The 18,923-nt window shown below is 42.7% G+C and overlaps 11 protein-coding genes across 11 annotated transcripts; 7 read left to right on the top strand and 4 right to left on the bottom strand. All coding sequences in view use genetic code 12, as the record gives it.

The window, feature by feature from the left end:
- Window positions 1-1,576: 1,576 nt before the first annotated feature.
- Window positions 1,577-2,254, bottom strand: NAS6 (putative ankyrin-repeat protein; the record flags this gene model as incomplete). The annotated part of the gene is made up of 1 exon (XM_066157594.1): window positions 1,577-2,254. One exon carries the CDS (start codon window positions 2,252-2,254, stop codon window positions 1,577-1,579), a length of 678 nt encoding a protein of 225 aa, XP_066013691.1.
- Window positions 2,255-2,396: 142 nt separating this feature from the next.
- On the bottom strand, window positions 2,397-4,409 carry SNF3 (Plasma membrane low glucose sensor; the record flags this gene model as incomplete). Its single annotated transcript, XM_006688525.2, has 1 exon — window positions 2,397-4,409. The coding sequence occupies one exon, from the start codon at window positions 4,407-4,409 to the stop codon at window positions 2,397-2,399; it is 2,013 nt and encodes a 670-aa protein (XP_006688588.1).
- A 423-nt stretch (window positions 4,410-4,832) lies between these two features.
- On the top strand, window positions 4,833-5,939 carry PSN45_001168 (undecaprenyl diphosphate synthase; the record flags this gene model as incomplete). The annotated part of the gene is made up of 1 exon (XM_006689019.2): window positions 4,833-5,939. One exon carries the CDS (start codon window positions 4,833-4,835, stop codon window positions 5,937-5,939), a length of 1,107 nt encoding a protein of 368 aa, XP_006689082.1.
- Window positions 5,940-6,376: 437 nt separating this feature from the next.
- Window positions 6,377-6,922, top strand: ARF1 (Arf GTPase arf1; the record flags this gene model as incomplete). Its single annotated transcript, XM_006689021.2, has 1 exon — window positions 6,377-6,922. One exon carries the CDS (start codon window positions 6,377-6,379, stop codon window positions 6,920-6,922), a length of 546 nt encoding a protein of 181 aa, XP_006689084.1.
- Window positions 6,923-7,330: 408 nt separating this feature from the next.
- Window positions 7,331-7,932, top strand: rpl35 (60S ribosomal protein uL29; the record flags this gene model as incomplete). Its single annotated transcript, XM_006688527.1, has 2 exons — window positions 7,331-7,333; window positions 7,573-7,932. 2 exons carry the CDS (start codon window positions 7,331-7,333, stop codon window positions 7,930-7,932), a joined length of 363 nt encoding a protein of 120 aa, XP_006688590.1.
- A 123-nt stretch (window positions 7,933-8,055) lies between these two features.
- UFD2 (Ubiquitin conjugation factor E4) lies at window positions 8,056-11,327 on the bottom strand (the record flags this gene model as incomplete). Its single annotated transcript, XM_006688526.2, has 2 exons — window positions 8,056-11,208; window positions 11,313-11,327. The coding sequence occupies 2 exons, from the start codon at window positions 11,325-11,327 to the stop codon at window positions 8,056-8,058; spliced, it is 3,168 nt and encodes a 1,055-aa protein (XP_006688589.1).
- Window positions 11,328-11,468: 141 nt separating this feature from the next.
- PSN45_001172 (uncharacterized protein) lies at window positions 11,469-12,497 on the top strand (the record flags this gene model as incomplete). Its single annotated transcript, XM_066157595.1, has 2 exons — window positions 11,469-12,237; window positions 12,310-12,497. The coding sequence occupies 2 exons, from the start codon at window positions 11,469-11,471 to the stop codon at window positions 12,495-12,497; spliced, it is 957 nt and encodes a 318-aa protein (XP_066013692.1).
- Window positions 12,498-12,697: 200 nt separating this feature from the next.
- Window positions 12,698-13,303, top strand: RDI1 (rho GDP dissociation inhibitor; the record flags this gene model as incomplete). The annotated part of the gene is made up of 1 exon (XM_006689025.1): window positions 12,698-13,303. One exon carries the CDS (start codon window positions 12,698-12,700, stop codon window positions 13,301-13,303), a length of 606 nt encoding a protein of 201 aa, XP_006689088.1.
- Window positions 13,304-13,405: 102 nt separating this feature from the next.
- Window positions 13,406-16,036, bottom strand: srs2 (ATP-dependent DNA helicase srs2; the record flags this gene model as incomplete). The annotated part of the gene is made up of 1 exon (XM_066157596.1): window positions 13,406-16,036. One exon carries the CDS (start codon window positions 16,034-16,036, stop codon window positions 13,406-13,408), a length of 2,631 nt encoding a protein of 876 aa, XP_066013693.1.
- Window positions 16,037-16,098: 62 nt separating this feature from the next.
- On the top strand, window positions 16,099-17,835 carry MTC6 (Maintenance of telomere capping protein 6; the record flags this gene model as incomplete). The annotated part of the gene is made up of 1 exon (XM_006688528.1): window positions 16,099-17,835. One exon carries the CDS (start codon window positions 16,099-16,101, stop codon window positions 17,833-17,835), a length of 1,737 nt encoding a protein of 578 aa, XP_006688591.1.
- Window positions 17,836-17,994: 159 nt separating this feature from the next.
- On the top strand, window positions 17,995-18,900 carry PHB2 (Prohibitin-2, subunit of the prohibitin complex (Phb1p-Phb2p); the record flags this gene model as incomplete). Its single annotated transcript, XM_006688529.2, has 1 exon — window positions 17,995-18,900. The coding sequence occupies one exon, from the start codon at window positions 17,995-17,997 to the stop codon at window positions 18,898-18,900; it is 906 nt and encodes a 301-aa protein (XP_006688592.1).
- Window positions 18,901-18,923: the final 23 nt, after the last annotated feature.

The following is an 18,923-nucleotide window of genomic DNA, read 5'->3' on the forward strand; positions in this document are numbered from 1 at the left end:
AGTCATCCTTACATGTCTTTTTGAAAGACGAATGCACTATGAGTTTCAAAGTTGCTCGTAAAGAGAGCGTTGAAAGGAATTCAGTGAAGAAGATCCAGGAAAGATTTGATTTTGTAACCAAAGTATTAAACTCTGACGTTGACTATTGCTCCAATTGTGTTTTTATCGATGAGGCCGGTTTCAACATTAACATGAAACGTTCCGGAGCCTGGGCAACTAGAGGAGAAACGCCTATAGTTAAGACACCAACCACTAGATCAGAAAACAGAACCATTTTAGGCGCTGTTTGCTACCACGGGGTAGTTCAATTGAGTTTGAGGAAGCCAAAAGCCCAGTCGCTGAATAAGAAACGGAAGATTGATGAAGAAAAGAATCAAGACACCTCTAGAGGCACCGTTACAGGGCACTATAAGAAATTCCTTCTTGATTTAATGAACACCTTAGACCGGCATCCTATTATGAAGAATGCTTACTTGATTATGGATAATGCTAGTATCCATAAGAACCAAAGCATTTCAAGAATCATTCAGGCCAGGGGCTATAAACTACTTTATCTCCCACCATTCTCTCCAGAGTTAAACCCAATTGAACAATTCTGGTACCAAGTAAAAAGTAGGTTGAAGAGGGAAAAGCTCCTCCAAAGAGAGACTCTTTCATTGCGTATCAAAGAGGCTGCAAATTCTGTACCACTTGAATATATACAAAATAGTATCAAACACTCCCAAAACTGCTTCTCTACGTGCTTGGAAAAGAAGCCTCTTTAGTCCACGTTATACGACAAAAACGACTTCATCTTGCGATATTGATTTAGTACAACAGCGATATTCATCAACTCGCCATGCGATATTAATCTGTTACGGTGTGCGCTTTTTGCTTTGTTTGCAGTGCGCCATTTTTAATTTTCTACCACGAATTTCGTTCCGAGGCTGGAACGAAATTCATTTATTTTCTTCGAGTCATTGAGACTTACTCTATAGGTCTTTTTTAGTATACAATACACGATATTTTTATATATGAAATCACGTAATTAGGGGGCCTTACAACCGTCATTCATAAACTTACACCGCGATATCCAGGATCTGTGCATAAGTCATTACCTTACTCTACTGGCGATATTGAAAACTGACAGGAGCGAAATTGAAAACTACCTAGTCGCGACATTCGGATATTGGAGGTGTGTTATTCATCCTGGAAACACTGTACCATATGTGTGCCAATACTCTCCTTTTTAGGAATGGGGCTGGTATTTGTCAACACCACTGACAGAATAGGAATAGTTATTGGGTTTTGCTACAATCTATCACCGGAGGTTTATTGATTTTGTATATGAAATTGCTAGTGGTAGACATTACTTTGTCGGATTCTGTTTAGCTGTCAGTAAGCGTGACAAAGTCTTGACCCCAGTCCGGCGTCAGGTAGGTTTCGCAATCTCCGGCATCTCCGGCTCGGTCACGGAATAGCAAAGATGCACCGGAGCCGTAAATGAGTGGCCCCACGGCAAATTTCCCTTGCTGCGAGCGAAGCCGGCACCAGGTCTTGCCGCCAGTTGGACCCGGCCTGTGGCCCAGTTCTGACCCTACCCAAAGATAAAGGTTCTCACCTTTTCATCCACGCACACATCCGATGCCAGTTGATTCTCATCATTCTTAGCATTAATATTGGCTCCCAATTCCACCAAGAGCTTGGCCACGTCGCCGTGGCCCTCTGCCGCTGCGTGGTGGAGCGCCGTCCATCCGTACCGGTCGGTACTGTTGACATTAACCTTATGATCATTCAACAATCGTACCACCGACCCTAACCCAATACTACTGGCTCGAATCAATGGCGTATACCCGCTCCGGTCCTTCTCATTGACCTTACATTTATACTCGATCACCAACTTCTTTACCACATTTAAGTTCTTTTTGGATATGGCCAAGTGCAAGGCGGTGGTGCCTTGGCCAGTTTTCAAGTTGACGTCAGGAGTCGGCTCACATGCCATCAAAACGTCCACCACGTCGCTGTTACCGACGCTGGCGGCGATGTGTAGCGCCGTCCACCCGCTGTGGTCGAGTAACTCGTCTACATCGATATTCTTCTTGAATGCCAACGTCTTCACCAATGGCAACTGGTTCATCGAACAGGCCCAGTGGATGGGGTACCTACCGTCATCATCAGCTATGAGGTTCAAAGACGGATTTTCGTTGATGGCCTGCTCGGCCAATTGGAACTTGCCGGTCTTTATGTACTCATGAATCTGGTATTTATCTGCCATGCTTGCCACTGCGGGAGATTTTGCATGGGGAAAAATGAGATGATTATTCGCAGCTTCTTTATTTTCTCCTACAAGCTATATTAATTCGCAGCTTCTTTTGAAACTGTAGAGTTCGTTAATGTCGTTAATGTTATTGGTGATTCTATTGTTCGGCAACACTGTCATCGCTATCGTCACTGTCGCTGGGAGGGGAGTCGAAGAATGGCGCCGCAATAACGGTTTTTTTCATGTCATGGCTTTTCATGTTGAAGATGATCGAGCCAGATGTCTGAGACGATTCGTATTTGGAATAGTCTGATTTGAAGTTGTTGAGATATTGCTCGTAGTCCGACCGTCGTTGGCTTCCGTCTTCTTCGTTGTCCAGATGTGACGACAATGAAGGTGAGCTCAACGGGTTGGTGTATGGAACCATGGTGATATCATTAGTGCCTGCTAATGGACCATCACTGGGGTTTGAAGAGGACGTAGGGTTCGAGGGTGAGCCGGCCGAGCTGGACATGTTTTTGAGGATTTCCTCGGAAGGAGCCGGTGATGGACGGCCACTGGTGTCGGGGATCATCTGGTGGATTTCGTTCTTGATTTTTTCTGACTGAGGCGTCGACCCATACGAGATCTTGGTGGACTTGAACTTGGTTGAATCTCTAGGATTGTGACAAATCTTGTACATATAATCCACCTCTTCTAATCGTAATCCTTTGGTTTCGTACACCACAAAGTAGACAAAAACCGTTCCTACCGCATTCAAGCCTCCCCAAATAAAGAAGATCTTGCTGCCCAATGCCGCTGTATGAGCTCCCGTGTCAATTAAGTACGGGGTGATGTAAGCACAGGTGAAGTTCACGATCCAATTGGTGGAAACGGTGATGGAAATTGCCTTCTGTCTAATGGAAATACCGTATAAATCAGACGTAAGGGCCCAACAGCACCCACCCCAACTGGCTGCAAAGAAAGCAATGAACAAGCAGGAAAATGAAATAGAGATCTTGGAGCTGATGCTGGGATCTTCCACCGCCACACCCGTAATGCCAATAACAAAGTTAGAAATGGTCATACCAATACCGCCTCCCAAAAGAAGCTTTCTTCTGCCAATGACCTCAATCAACACAATCCCAGGAATCGTGAACACCGTGTTCACGGCATAGGTGATGAAACTCATCAAGTAGTAGTTTGTCATCTTGGTGCTGGAAAAGAAGTTGACCCCGTAGTAGAAGATGAAGTTGATACCACTGCACTGCTGGAATACATGGACACCCATCCCCGTCAACATTCGCAACACCTGCTTATTTCTACCTCCACCGTTCTTGAAGCAGTCAATCCACTTTGTTTTACCAAAAGACATCTCGTAGTCGTAGCTGGCCTTGATCTCCACCAACTCTTCGATCAAGTCTGGGTCAGAAACGTCTATTTTCCGGAGTTTAGACAAGGATTGTAAGGCCTTTTCCAATTTGTCCTTTTGTACGTAGAATCGAGGACTTTCAGGTAAAAACAACATTCCACTACAAAGGATTATCGTGAACACAAACTGGAGGCCAATGGGAATCCGGTAGGAAGCACTGTTATCCATCTTTCTGGTTCCTTGACAAATGGCACTGGCCATCAACAACCCCCACGTGATGGCCCACTGGTACAAATACACCACCGAGCCTCTGACCCATTTGGGCGACGCCTCTGCCTGGTACAACGGCACGATGGCCGACAAGTTTCCCACCGCCACTCCCGACACAAATCTCCCCACACATAGAAGTGCAATATTGGAAGCAGCGATTTGTAAGACGGTACCGATGGTGAACAACACCCCACTGCTTAGTATGATGGAGAAGCGTCGTCCGAAGTTGTCGGAGATCAAAGGAGCGCCAATAGCGCCACAGAAGGTTCCGAGTGATAAGATGGCCGTGATCAACGCCCGTTCATGGACGTTAAATCCATTATGTTTACTGGGGAAATGCAGCTCCACGTAGTTCATTTCCATGATATCATTGATGAGACCTGTGTCGTACCCGTATAAGAAGCCACCAACAGCGGCAACCAACCCCACGATAAACGCCGATAGGGACAGGGATTTCTGTCGCATCTTGATATACTCCTCTTCTATGTCATCATTATTGAAAAAGTTATTTAGAAAATACAGGACTCTCCTGAACGGCTTGAACGTCATTTCCTATATGTATATGAGTTATGTGATGCTCTTGGGTGTTAATAAACGGGACCGTTTTTTGTATATCTCATGAATCTGAATCAGTATTAGTGGTATCGAGTTTTACTTTTTTGAGAAATTTTTCCCCAAGAATTACAACGGAGAGGGCCAAGATTTGTTTAAAGTTAGGGCAGGGAGAAGGGGGAGAAGCTGGCAGAGGAATTAACGATAAACTTTAGAAGCAGGCAGTGCGGTGGTTCCGGAGACTGAATCACTTGTTGGTTGGTAAAATTTCCATGTCCCATCAGTTCCAGCTCCAGCCGTTATAGTGCGAGGCTAAAACAGATAATATATATTCTCACAAATTTGCCAAAGAATATATCACCTACTTGTTCTTTATCCATTACTCACACAAACCACCATTTTTGCACCACCAATCTCTGAATGTCTATTGGGAATACAGATGAGACAGTGGCCACTGATGCTATCGTCCCCGATTCCATCACCGCCACCGCCCTACCAGCTAATGGTGACGGTCTTGTGTCTCGTAAACCCACCGCCCGAGTGCAAGTGGTAAAGCCCCTAGAAGTCAGCACAGACACCGCCCAGAAACATCCTCCCAACAGCTTGAGGAACACAGGGATTGTTTCAGTGTTCTTCTGGCTTGTGGACGAGCTCCGGCGGTTTATCGGGGGTGGTTCTTCGTCCGCTGCCAATGACAGCAAAAGTACAGGTAGCACATCCACCATCAATTTATTTATCACTTATTTCAACCACGCCATCCTATTGATCATTTTCTTCATCATCTCCATCTACAAAAACTACTTGTATGTCCGCCGGAGAATCCACTTGAAGTTCTTGAACCTCACCTATTTCCCCAATAAATCACCACACATCATCCGAGATGACGTGAACAAGCTTTCGAGAATCCCTAAGCGTGTAAGCTGCATTGTCAATTTCAAGGACGAAGAGGAGGAGAACGGAGGGATTGACGGTCTCATCAACGACATTAGTGAGTTGACCGCTTGGAGTGTCAGTGCCGGGATCCAAGAGTTGAGCATTTACGAGTACAACGGGGTTATCAACGACTACTACTTGGAGTTAAATCGCTACATCAACAAGAATCTCAAGAATTACTTCGGCACCGAGTACGTGCCTAACATTAGCATAAAATCCCCTCACTCCAGTAAGGTTCTCGTCAACAAGCCCGAAAAGCCGATCGATTTGTACGTCAACCTTTTGAGCAAAGTTGATGGTAAACCCACCATTGTGGAACTCACTAAAACCATTAGCGAATTGGCAATTAATAGAGAATTGTCGGTCAAAGACATCACCATCGACTTGATCAATGACGAGTTGGTCGAATTGGTGGGCCTGGAGCCCGACTTGATGATTATCTTCAATCCAAACTTGGACCTCCAAGACTATCCACCATGGCACATTCGTCTCACCGAACTCTATTGGGAACCCGATAATAAGGATATCACCTATGCAGTATTCATCAGGGCGTTACAGAACTACGCCAAGGCCAAGGTTAATGTTGGAAAGTGATTTATAGTGAGTAGTGTAATGAGATCATCAGTTGCAACCATTTATATATAAAATACGCGTATATCGGGGCAAACATGACACAAAGCCGAGGAATTCGAAATTCGGTGCAGGGCCAAATCACAAAAAGCTCCAACTCACAAGTTTCGCTCCCGCCCCTTTGTCGATTTGAAAAAAAATTACTTTCCACCCCTAAAGCCAGAAAGTTTTCTTTTAAACTAATCAAACTAAAAGAATTACCCTGAACGTGTTATATACATCGTGTAATTAAGAATTGACACACTCGAATTAATTGACTGATTGATTAATTAACACGGTATTCTGATTGATTTTATTCTTTAAGACAAGTCGACACGAAAAAAACAACACACCAACTTTCCAAATTTTTATTTTGGTATCTAACTTTACGGCATTAACATTCAAAGTAAGATCAGACGAAAATGGGTTTATCTATTTCCAAGTTGTTTAACGGCCTTTTTGGTAACAGAGAAATGAGAATCTTAATGGTTGGTTTAGATGCTGCTGGTAAGACCACCATCTTGTACAAATTGAAATTAGGAGAAATCGTTACCACCATTCCAACCATCGGATTCAACGTTGAAACTGTGGAGTATAAGAACATTTCATTCACTGTATGGGATGTTGGTGGACAAGATAAGATCAGACCTTTATGGAGATACTATTTCCAAAACACTCAAGGGATTATTTTCGTTATTGACTCCAATGATAGAGATAGAATTGCTGAAGCCAGAGAAGAATTGCAACAAATGTTGAACGAAGATGAATTGAGAGATGCATTATTATTAGTTTTTGCTAACAAGCAAGATTTGCCAAACGCTATGAATGCCACTGAAATAACTGAAAAATTGGGCTTACACTCTATCAGACAAAGACCTTGGTACATTCAATCCACCTGTGCCACCACTGGTGATGGTTTATACGAAGGTTTGGAATGGTTGTCTACTAACTTGAAGAACTCGTCTTGATCTTGAAAGATTCGTGGATCTAAAATTATCTAGGATTTCAACCAATATATTGCTATTATTAATGTCTGCTTTTTAATCGTTTAGTTTTATCAGTTTGTTTGTTAAATCCTTTAATCTTGATCCTTTATATATGAGGATGTATTCTTGTATGTATATCTCTTAATCTTATACAAGTATTAACTATTTATTAAAGGTATTTGACCTAACCGAACGTCTCGTCAACGCAACCGTGATCTCCCAGACAACAAGGGTCGCAGCCCTCAAATGTCACGAGCTCAAGCTGTGACGACTTTTGCTTGCGCGCTCTCGCCGTCTTTGTGTAATTCCTCTCAGGAAATTTTTCAGTGAGCATCTCTAGCTACTGACATTCAAATTTTTGAATTTTTGTATCTAACTAAATTATCGAAAATGGTATGTTCCAATAGTAATACTAGTGGAGAATAAGAAGCAACACCACCAGAACTGTGATATACAAGCGTAACACTTTCATTTTCCAGCTTTCCCGCCACGCTGAGTCCCCAGGATCCCGTGTTTGAATGTTTCAACTCACACATCAATATGACGATTCAAATTTTTATATCATCCTAATAACATTCAGTTTGCCTTCTCCAACTATCTACAGCCGTTCATTATACTAACAGTTACTTTAGGCCGGATTAAAAGCTTATGAATTAAGAACCAAATCTAAGGAACAATTAGAAAACCAATTGGTTGAATTGAAACAAGAATTGGCTAACTTGAAGGTTCAAAAATTACAAAAACCATCTTTGCCAAGAATCCACACTGTTAGAAAGAACATCGCCAGAGTTTTGACTATCATCAACTTGAACCAAAGAGAAAATGTCAGAGCTTTCTACCAAGGTAAGAAGTACCTTCCAAAGGACTTGAGAGCCAAGAAGACCAGAGCCATCAGAAGAAAATTAACTAAGTTCGAAGCTACCAGAATCACTGACAAGGCCAGAAAACAAAAGACCACTTTCCCAAAGAGATCTTTTGCCATCAAGGCTTAAATCATGTAATTATACGGTATTGCAAAATAATTTAGATAATAATGAATTGAAATATACAAATATTTAATCCATGAACATGAGGGTTAGATGTGTTTGACTACCTACCAATGCAAATTCTCTTAACTAACCATCTATTTCCATCGGAGTTGAAGTTTGAGGATTGTGTTTCAGACGCTTAAATGCTTCAATCTTGTCCTTTAACTCAAAATCATCAAGAACATCCTCTAACTTCAATGGAACTCTATTAAATGGGTCTGTAGAATCACTTAACAAGTGCGCCTTAATCGTTGACCTATCGATACTTACTCTGGAGCTTGGTAAGATCACCGGATCCTCCATTAACGTAAACATTAATGGATCTAAGAACTCATCGGGGATTTCTCCTAATTCCAACTCGTCATTTTCATCTTCAAGCCTCTGCTTTTCGGCATTCTTTGCAAACTCGACTAATCGACTAATGGTTTTGGAATCAGTCATGGTCTTGGTGGATAGAATTCGTTCGGCTTTGTAGAACCAGTTGACATTAAATGATCTAGCGTCTCTTGCAACCGCTTTAACGAATTCAGGTTCATGGGCCAAGTTATAGTAAACTTCACACAAAGATTGTAAAATTTCTCTGGGATTGAAATGGTACTTGGTAGGATCTTCAACCTTCAAGTTAGAAGCTTTAGGACCAAGCATTGCCTCAAGATTATAGTCTAACATACCTGCCAACCGATCTACCAATTCGGGTAGCATAAATCCTCTAGGGACATGTTTGGTGAATAGTTTAAACAATTCCATAGTTTTATTACTTAATCCCATGTAACTTTCAGCCTTTTTCTCGCTACTTTGCAAGTTCTTTAAAAGATCATCCGTACTTCCAAATTCCTGCTCATCACCAGGTTGACCTCCCTGCCGTCTCTTGATTTCTTGTTGAAAATTGTGAATTGAGTTCAACTCATTGAACGTTTCGTCAAGTAAATAGGTTGTATCGTTTAACATTCTAGCGATAAATCTCACAAAGAACTCGATATTGCTAGTGGAGTATTTGGTTAACTGATTTTTGTAGACGTCATTCTTCCATAATTCTTCCAAAATCACAGATATATAGTATCTGCTATTGAACTTATCATAAAACTGAGATGATGCACCGGTTTTCTCAACCATGACATATAAATCCAATAACGAGTACAAGATGTTGTCCCTAACCAAGACGTTGGAGATGAAAATATCAGCCAAGAACCCAGGACTACCATCTTGCATAGGCAATGAACCAATGAACAAAATTTCTATGATATTGGACTTCATGTGAGGGTTGCCTAGAATTTCAGGACACCGAATCAAGATGATTGCAAATTCAATGAACAATTGGAGCTTTTGATCATTTCTCACCAATGGACAACCTCTGAAATGAGTGGTGAACTTACAGTAGTTAATCATACCTTCCAAAAAGAACTCAGGGAAATACTTCCAGGGAGATGGACACTTGGTTCGTAAGAAGTCTTGATCATCCAACTGGCTTACTCTATCAATCTTGAAGATTGGAATTTTGAGCTTTGTTTGAGGATGCTGGTGAGATGGGTCAATGACTTTGGTAATGAAAACAGTGGCTCCCACAATGAAATCAAAGATTTCAAGCTGAAGGTCCCTTGAATTGAAAAGGGCTTTCACAGTGTGCTTTTTGATGTTGAGAAGAGACAACTGCTTGTTCAAAGTTGGTAACTGCTGACCAAGAAACTGCATCATCATTGGGTTTGTACCTTGTGGAACCTGCCGGTTTTCAATCATTGCAATCCTCTCTTTCAACTGCTTGATCTGGTTCTTCAACTTATCATATTTGACGGAAATCCCACCAACCCCGTAATTTAAGTAGGTTAAAGTAAGATAGAAACAGTCAGATATGAAGTTAGGCTTTTCCTGGGACAGGAAACTTTCAACATATTCACCACTTTCAGCAAGAGTGGAGTTGACTCGAGTTTCTTCCTTCAAATCAACCAAACATTGTTTGTTAACCAAATAGTTTAAGTCAATCTTATCTGTTTTGGAATAAAGAGGGTATTCCAAGAATGGTCCACTTAATCTGGTCAAGATAACAAAGATGTTGAACATGATACCATCACCTGCCAATTTGGCAGGGTCTGAATGACTACCAGTTCTCAAATGGCTGACATTCACCAAGTCGGCAAACCATTTCATCACCAGGTTTCTAGTCTCGGGAGATCCTCTGATCAACTTGTTGACAATTTCAAACAATTGGTCCACAATCAATTTGAATTCAACGTTTATCGAATCGTACGCCGAGTTGATCCGGGTGAAGTTGTTATCATCAAAACCTTCACCGAAATAACTTACACCTACCTTGTCAGCAAGAGGAGACAACCTTAGTAAGGGACCCAACAAGGTTTTACATTCAAAATCCAAACCTTCTTCCAGGTTAGGCGGTTTGAATCCCACCACCTGTGAAAATACCGCAGCAACTTGTTTGATACCAACCAAGGTCTTGAATATGACCAAATACTTGTTGTATGAGGGGTCGTGCAAGTTGATCCGGCCCAACTGACTGCTGATGGCCGGAAACAATAGGTTCAACATATCTAACAAGCCATCTTGTTCGATACTTTCATAGACAATATCAGTTAAGAACCCAGACATCGTGCTCGAGGAATTGATGAAAGTGTTGGTTAACGACTGCAAATCATTGTTGATAAACATGTCACCAACCTGGAAACAAATATAACCATAGTTACACGAAAACTGGGTGATTGAATGCACAAGAGCGGTTTTCTTCTCCAAGTTTGGTTCTTTCTTCAGTAACCGGTTTCTCAACCTCAACGACTCGTTGTAGATATGGAACAAATAGTCAATTGTCGTCTTGAAAGGTCTGGGGACACCTAATTCGGATAAAACCTCCATGAAAATCGACTCCAAATCATCACCAGAAACGAGCCGTCCTGACTCTTGCAATTCATGAGCTACCGACTCGACATAAACCAAGTCTTTCGAAGGCACAAGGCTCACCTTGAAGATATCTTTCAAATGGAAAGTGAACCAATTGGCGATATCCTGTTCTGGTGGCACGGTGGCCACTGGTTTGGGAACTGGGGTAGGTGGTTGAACGGATGGCAACTTCTGTCGTTGAGTGGTATCCAACGATACTTTCTTCTTTTCAGGTTCGGACAGTACTGGTAGCTCGTTCAGCTCGGGAACAACAGTAGGGTTGTTGTTGGAAGCAGAGGTGCTTGCGGTGGGATTAGGTATTCTAGATCCCAACTTTGCAAGTCTCTTGGCTCGAATCTGAGGCAGTTAGTACAACGTTTAGGTGAAGGGTGGTCACTGTTACAGCCATTCCACGGTAGAATTAGCCAGTATACTCTTCAGTTCATGTGATCTATACATACATCATCCGCACTCATGGTATCAGAGAGTCTATCAGTGAATCAACAAGTTTGTGGTACTCGAAATAAAGAGTGAGAGAATTAATGCGAATGCTGCAGCTTTTTCGGATACTCGATACTCATCTTAAATGATATAGAAAGACTTTTAGTACCATCGCCATGGAGATAATTCCAGAAACTATCACCAGTGCACTAGAGAAGAGTCGGGAACGAACGTTCTTACTCAAGTTAGAGACTGACCTCATCAAGTTCATCAGCAGCTTATCTACCAATACCAACAGGGAGTACATTATTGGACCGCATATCCTTATCAACTCATATTTCCGGCTCTTGGGTCATCAGCTTTGCAATTACTACAGCTTACTGCACTGGAATCTTGCCAACTGCAGCATCAGTGTGGGCCCTACGGAGGATGTCGATTATGGTGTCATTTCTAGTGATATCTCCTTGGGAAAGAAGAAGACGCTAAAGGTGTATTTAAATCCCAGCCTGCCTCCTAAGGTGGCAGATACCAATTCCAATCCTGATATAAAGCAAGTTGCAAGGATACTAAAGCCCAGGCGGATCATGAAATCAGAAGGAACGGAATCTAGTTCTAGCATAACCACCTCTTCTCTCGGAAGTGCAACTCCAACTTCTTTGCAAGAGGATAGTGGAAAACTCCACGATGATAGAGAAACAAGGGAGGCGCTATATTTGAAGATACGACAGGAGATCTTCCAGAAGGACAACGAAGAGGATGACGACTCGGACTCGGGGTCTGATGGTGAGTTTGAAGGTACGGAAAGTGACTACAGCTCCAACACTAGTTTCGACAAGCTCCACCGAAGTGTGTACGATCAAAGGTATCCGCCTGAAACGCCGTTGGAAAGTCCCATCACTATGAGCCAGTATTCAGCACCTCAGATGATGTCTCCAGCAAGCTATTGTCCAATAATACCGGGAGGGAGCTATCAGACAAATTATCAGACAAACTACGGCCATTATTCCAACGCTCCAGCATACTTCATTCCCATGCCGGTGTATGGAAACTACGGGGTGCAATACGATAAAGAAACCGAGAGGAAACTCTTGAACAATCCGTATATCATCATCCCCGATACCAATCACAACCGGCGCAAACCAAAGAGACACTCGTCTAATTACCATGGGTCCAATGACGCACAGAGTAAACAGAAAGACAAATGAAGTTGAGGCAGAGTATAGAAATAAACATGTTTCTGCAGCAGGGTATCGTATTTAACTAGTGGAGCAAGAGCTGATTGTCTAAGTGGCTGTTGATTATAGTTTGTGGTGTAAATGGTTGCAATTTCGTCTAGCAAAAGTCGCGCGGCGGTGTGAATGCGATCTCGAACTTAATTAACTAGTTACGTCTTCATCTTCTCACGATGTCCAATCCACAAGAAGACGACTTAGTGCCCGAATCCATCGAAGGTTACGTTGTCGGCGAAAAAAAGACCATTGAGGAATACACAAACCTTGATGCTGAAGATGAAAGTTTGGCTAAATGGAAAGCTTCCTTGGGATTAACTGCTGATGGTAACGCGTACCCTGTAAAGGCTGGTGACAAAAGAAAAGTGGTGATCGTCCAGATGTCTTTGACGTTCCCAGACGAACCGGAGTTGAAGCCCATCGTGATAGATTTGGAAGATTCCCAAGGAAACACGTTGAACAAGGAGATAAAGTTCAGTATCAAGGAGAAATCCGTCTATCAATTGAACATCCAATTTCGAGTCCAACACGAAATAATCACTGGGTTGAAGTACTTGCACTCGGTGAAGAAGGCCGGGATCCGGGTCGACAAGTTGGAAGAGCCATTGGGGTCTTACGCGCCAAACACCACCGATAAGCCTTATTATGAGCGTAGTTTCCCGGAGGTGGAAGCTCCTTCAGGAATGTTGGCCAGGGGAAGTTACTCAGCCACCACAAAGTTTGTGGATGATGACAAGACCACACACTTGAGCTTTCCTTGGTCTTTTCAGATCACTAAGTAGGTTCATAAAATAAAGGATTTAGTTAACATCTCATTGATCAAAGTCATAAATCTATTCTTCACTCTCATCGACTTTAGGCTGGTGCCTTAGAACAAGCCCACATCATTTGGTTTTGTTTCGTGTGGCGATATACGCTGGTGCTTTCTTTCCCCTGGGGGCAGAATGAGCCACTGATCCAGCACCAGAGTAGTTGTACTTTGGGGCAGTCGATTTGAAAGCGGTTGCGCTAGAGCTGGAAGCAGCCAACTTTGGAGTGATATTGTGGGGTTTGAACAGGGTTTTCATTAGCATAGACGTGATACTGGTGGGTTTCTTTCTCTTCGCCTGAAGTTTCTTGCGGGCTTCAACGATCTGCTCATACATATGCTTTTGGTCAAACTGGTGTTTGGCTGTAGTGAATCCAAGTGCCTTGGAAGCTTCTTCGGTATAATTAAATGGGTCTAATGTCATTGTTCTATCCTTGAGATATGGCTGCAACATATTCTTGTAGCTCTTGGAATAGAGATCGAAGTCGAAATTCTCTTTCATAGGGGTATCTATTCCTCTGATAGCATATAGCTCTTTCAATCTGTTGTGCTCCCTGAAGCATTCAAGACTGTCAGAACATGAATTGCAGACCTTATCGATGAATCGTGATTTCTTCGTCAAGGGCTTCATCCATGTCTGGCTGGAATCAGCAGAGTCGATTATCGAAGTGAGAAACAAAAGCACTTTGGCTCTGGTGGTGGCCACATAAAAGCATCTCCTTTCTTCGTTCACAGCTTCTTCAGATCCACCTTCAAGTACAAAACGACTAGGCAATAATCCTTCTGAAAGCCCGGGGACAAACACGATGGGCCATTCCAACCCTTTTGAGCCATGGATAGTCGAAATAGAGACTTTTCCATGCTTGTCTTCCGATTGGTCTTCATCATCACTTGTCTCATACAATCCAATAGAAGTGATAAACTTACTCAAGTGATTTCGGTCGTCCTCAATAAGTTCATCTTCGTTACCGCCAATATACAAGTTGATTTCCTCGTCTCTGGGAATGTACTCCATCAATTGTCTCTGGACTTCCATGATGTTACCTTCTCGATCTTCATCTGTGCTAAATTCTTTCTTCAAATTCGATTCCACGTATAGATCCTGAAAGAAACTCTCTAAAAGATTTTCCCTTTCCTTATTGCATTCCATATCTGCCATTCGCAAGCGGAAGCGGTGTATTAAGCTGAGGTGCTCTTGAATAACAGACGAAATCTTGTTGGACTTCTTGGACATTACCATATCTTGTAAGTAAAAGTGAACTGTGTTACTCTTGAAATCACACTTATTCAAGTGATCGTTGATCTGCTCCAATGTCTTTTCTCCTACACCTTTTTTTGGAAACGCAAGAGTTCTGATGTAAGCAATTCGATCGTTTGGGTTTGCAACAACTCGAAGATAGTCTAAGATGGCAACCACTTCTTTTCTGTCCCAGAAGGCTTTTCCTCGAACCATGTGATATGGAATCTTTGCCTTGACAAACTCATTTTCAATAGCTCTGGTTTGAAAAGCTGAACGTACCAATATGGCCATATCCAGAAACTTAAATATCTCATTGGGTAGCGATTTCAAGTAATTTATTTGATATGAAATCCACCTAGCCTCCGTTCCTGCAGATCCAAGAGTATTATGAACGGGTTTGAAAGATGTTATATGTTGGGATTTTAGGTTTTTCAAAGCCCTATCTGATTGTTGTCTCATAATTGACTCTGAGATGATCAAAATATCGCTAGTTGAACGGTAGTTTTCATTCAAGAGAATTGAATTGCATGGTAATTGCAACTTGGTATCATAGTAATGCTTCATTTTTTTGAAATTAATCGACTGGGCATCTCTGAAGGCATAAATACTTTGGTCCGGATCTCCCACGATAGTCAAGTTGTGCTGAAAAAGAGGATTAGAAGAGTGGCCTCGAGCAAATTCATACATCAATTGGAGCTGTATCTCGTTAGTGTCCTGAAACTCGTCTACCAACACATGCTGAACAAAGTTCAATACCGGATACCTGCTGATTAACAAGTGACACAGTAATAAACAATCATCGAAATCAAGTAGAAACTCCTTCTCCAATTTCGACTGGTACTTCTGATATACAAACAGTAGCACAAAGTTAGTTGCCAGCTGTTTCTTATAAGAGACCACAGATATACCTGACGATTTGAGTTTAGATATCTGTCTCCTGAACAGTTTTGGCTCGAATCCATGGTACTTACCAGAATCAGCACTATTACCCTTGAATGGTGCCAAGTCTTCTTCCAGGCATGATTCCAAGTATTTAATATCACTGGGATCAAGGTCTCGAATCACATCTTGTAATATCAGCAGACTATCACGGTCATCAGCAATAGTGAAGTTATTTAAACCTAGCTTGGCACCATAACGTCTGATAATTCTATAGCAAATACTATGAAAAGTTCCTATCAAAATCTTGGTATGGTCAATGTCCGAGTCCTGAAATATAGGATTGAGTCTTTCTATCATCTCATTAGCCGCCTTTTTAGTGAAGGTAGTGACTATGATATTCTCTGGTGGAATATTTGCAGCTAATATCAAGTGGGCCACTCTCGATACTAACACCTTTGTCTTGCCGGTCCCAGGGCCAGCGATAATCTGGAGCCTTCCGTGAGGAGTTGAAGTCACTGCTTCGCGTTGTTTCAAGTTCAAACCATGTAGTATAGCTTCCGTAGCATGTGTTTTGGTGGAATCCATCTCTGTTGTTTATGTGAATTTAAAGTGAGTACCGCGACTACCTGAATTTGATATCACTCAAGATGAACCTATATTTGATACGAATACTATTGCTATCAGCAGTACAGGTGTGTTTGGTGATAGCAGACCTTGAAAACTGGCCCACTCGTTCGTTCGACCTCCAGGTACAACAAAGAGCCCAGAGAGATGTATCGTATTCAATCCCCATCGACCAAAGCACCCAGTTTGGAGTATCAGTAAAGGCCTTGGTATTTGAAGAGTACGGGTATTCAACGCTGGCGTTGCCCTCTTTCAACGGTCTCTTGAACATGGGCATCGAGGTTTTGACCATCGATCTCTACTACAACAACTTCACTTCCAAGTGGCAGCTATGTCCTGCTCCCTTCCCATTGAACCAGACTTCAACATCTATATCCACCATCCACAACTTGGAATGGAATGGCAAAACCTATAAGTGTGAACCCGATTTCACGCCCAGCACGTTGATGGCAGAAATACGAGATTTCATAACTGGGACAAACACCAATATGGATGCTAATTACTTGCAAATATTGTACCGCTTGAACCATTTTACATACCCCAAGAGAACCCTTAACTCCACCGTGGACTTAAACAAGATCTACAAATCGACCAGCTCTCCGTATAACGTTCTTGGTAACGCCACCTTGAGTGATACAATGTCGCTTTTGGGGCCATACTTATTTACTCCTACAGACTTAAAGACGTTCAGAGCATCTACTTCTGAAGAAGATAGGTACTTTTATAACCAGTCGGACGAAACGTTTCCTTCCCTCGAACAGTTCATATTCACAGACCTCAAGAGAGCAACGGTGGCGGTGATTTATGACGAAGTCACCCTGAACCCGGCGTGGTACAACTATACTTCTAGTGACAATCAGACCATCTTCATCAATAATGGAAGTGTGAATCTCACCCTTACTTCCATGGCAGATCTGGAGTTTGTACAGACATGTGTGGATGACTACTTGAATTCCAGCAATATTGATAGTGGCACGGATTTCCAACGATTGTCGTTGGACACTCATTTTCGATATGCCTACGATGATGATACGCTGGCATTTGATGATACCAAGTTCAGGGCCATGATTCGATGCGGATATTCTCCAATATTGAACTCTTCTACCTACTCCATCGATGACTTCAACCAGAATAATATTGGAGAAATTATAAACCATTACGTTCCCTTATCCCTGTGGGCATGGAGTCCTAAACTGGCAAATGTGAAGCTGGAGGGAAACTACTCGATGGATGACGAGTCAAAGGACAACGAGGCTGTGAGATGTGTATTGGTTTATGAACATGGCTGGTATGTGGGAAATTGCTACGATACTTACCCGTTCGCTTGTCAGCACTCAGATAATCCAACCGAATGGATCATTCGAAACGTCAAAAAGCTGTACTTCGACGCCGAGAAGGGCTGTCCTAAAGACTATACGTTTGGAATTTCTCGGCTGAGCATGGAGATGCTTTCCTTGATGGAGGCCATTGCTGCCAGTGATGTCGACTTCCCAGTTTGGATAGATGTGAACGATATCACCGTCATAAACTGCTTTGTCACCGGAGGCCCCTACGCAGACTGTCCGTACCAACGGACCGTGAGTACGAAGGGCCTTGCTGGGTTAATTGCACCGAGTTTTGTTGTTGCGGTGGTGGTGCTCCTTCTTCTTCTGCTCGAGAAGATCTTCAGAGTCAATCCGATTCAGACAAATAGAAAACGGTTCTGGAAGAAGAAAATTAACGAACACAATAAAACCGAGTATGAGGGGGTACCATCATAGTTGACTTGTTGACTTAATGACCAAATAGTTTTAATGTACTCATTTGCAATGTAGTGCTTCGCAAACATACGGTTTCGCACCCAATGGACACTTTCGCATCAGGTTTTTGATGGAGGCAAACTCCTCAGAAAAAAAAACTACAGTTAACACCATCGAAATATGAGTGATCAGAATTGGAAGAAATTACAAGAAGAGTTGAGACGTAGGGCAGCGACAGCCGCCCTGCCTGGACGTGGGCCACCCCGTCCCCCCTTCGCTGCCGCTGCTGGAATCGGAGGCTTATTACTTTTGGGTACGGTTATGTTGGCCCAGAACGCTTTGTTCAATGTGGATGGTGGTCAAAGAGCCATCGTCTATTCGCGGGTCAACGGTGTCCAGCCTCGGATCTATGCCGAAGGAACACACTTCATAATGCCCTGGTTGCAAAGACCAATTGTGTATGATGTGAGAGCCAAACCAAGAAATGTGGCCTCGTTAACTGGTACCAAGGACTTGCAAATGGTGAATATCACTTGTAGAGTGTTGTTCAAGCCTGACGTGTTCCAATTACCAGATATCTACAGAACTTTGGGAGTTGACTATGATGAGAAGGTGTTGCCATCGATTGTCAACGAGGTGTTGAAGTCGGTGGTGGCTCAATTTAATGCCTCTCAATTGATCACCCAGAGAGAAAAGGTTTCAAGATTGGTCAAGGAAAACTTGGTTCGTCGTGCCAAGAAGTTCAACATATTATTGGATGATGTGTCGTTGACGTTCATGACATTTTCCCCTGAATTCAGTGCTGCAGTTGAAGCCAAACAAATTGCCCAACAAGATGCTCAAAGAGCAGCTTTCGTTGTGGACAAGGCCATTCAAGAAAAACAACAATTGGTGGTCAAGGCACAGGGTGAAGCTCAGTCTGCCCAGTTGATTGGTGAAGCCATCAAAAAGTCCAAGGACTACGTTGAGTTGAAGAGATTGGATACCGCAAGAGAAATCGCCGGGATCTTGGCCAACTCTCCCAACAGAATTATGTTGGATAACGACACGTTGTTGTTGAACACGGTCACCGACGGGCGTAAGTAATTGTCTTGTTCTTCTTTGTAAAT

This window comes from Yamadazyma tenuis, chromosome 1 (assembly GCF_029203305.1).
Source record: "Yamadazyma tenuis chromosome 1, complete sequence".
Lineage (NCBI taxonomy): Eukaryota > Fungi > Ascomycota > Pichiomycetes > Serinales > Debaryomycetaceae > Yamadazyma > Yamadazyma tenuis.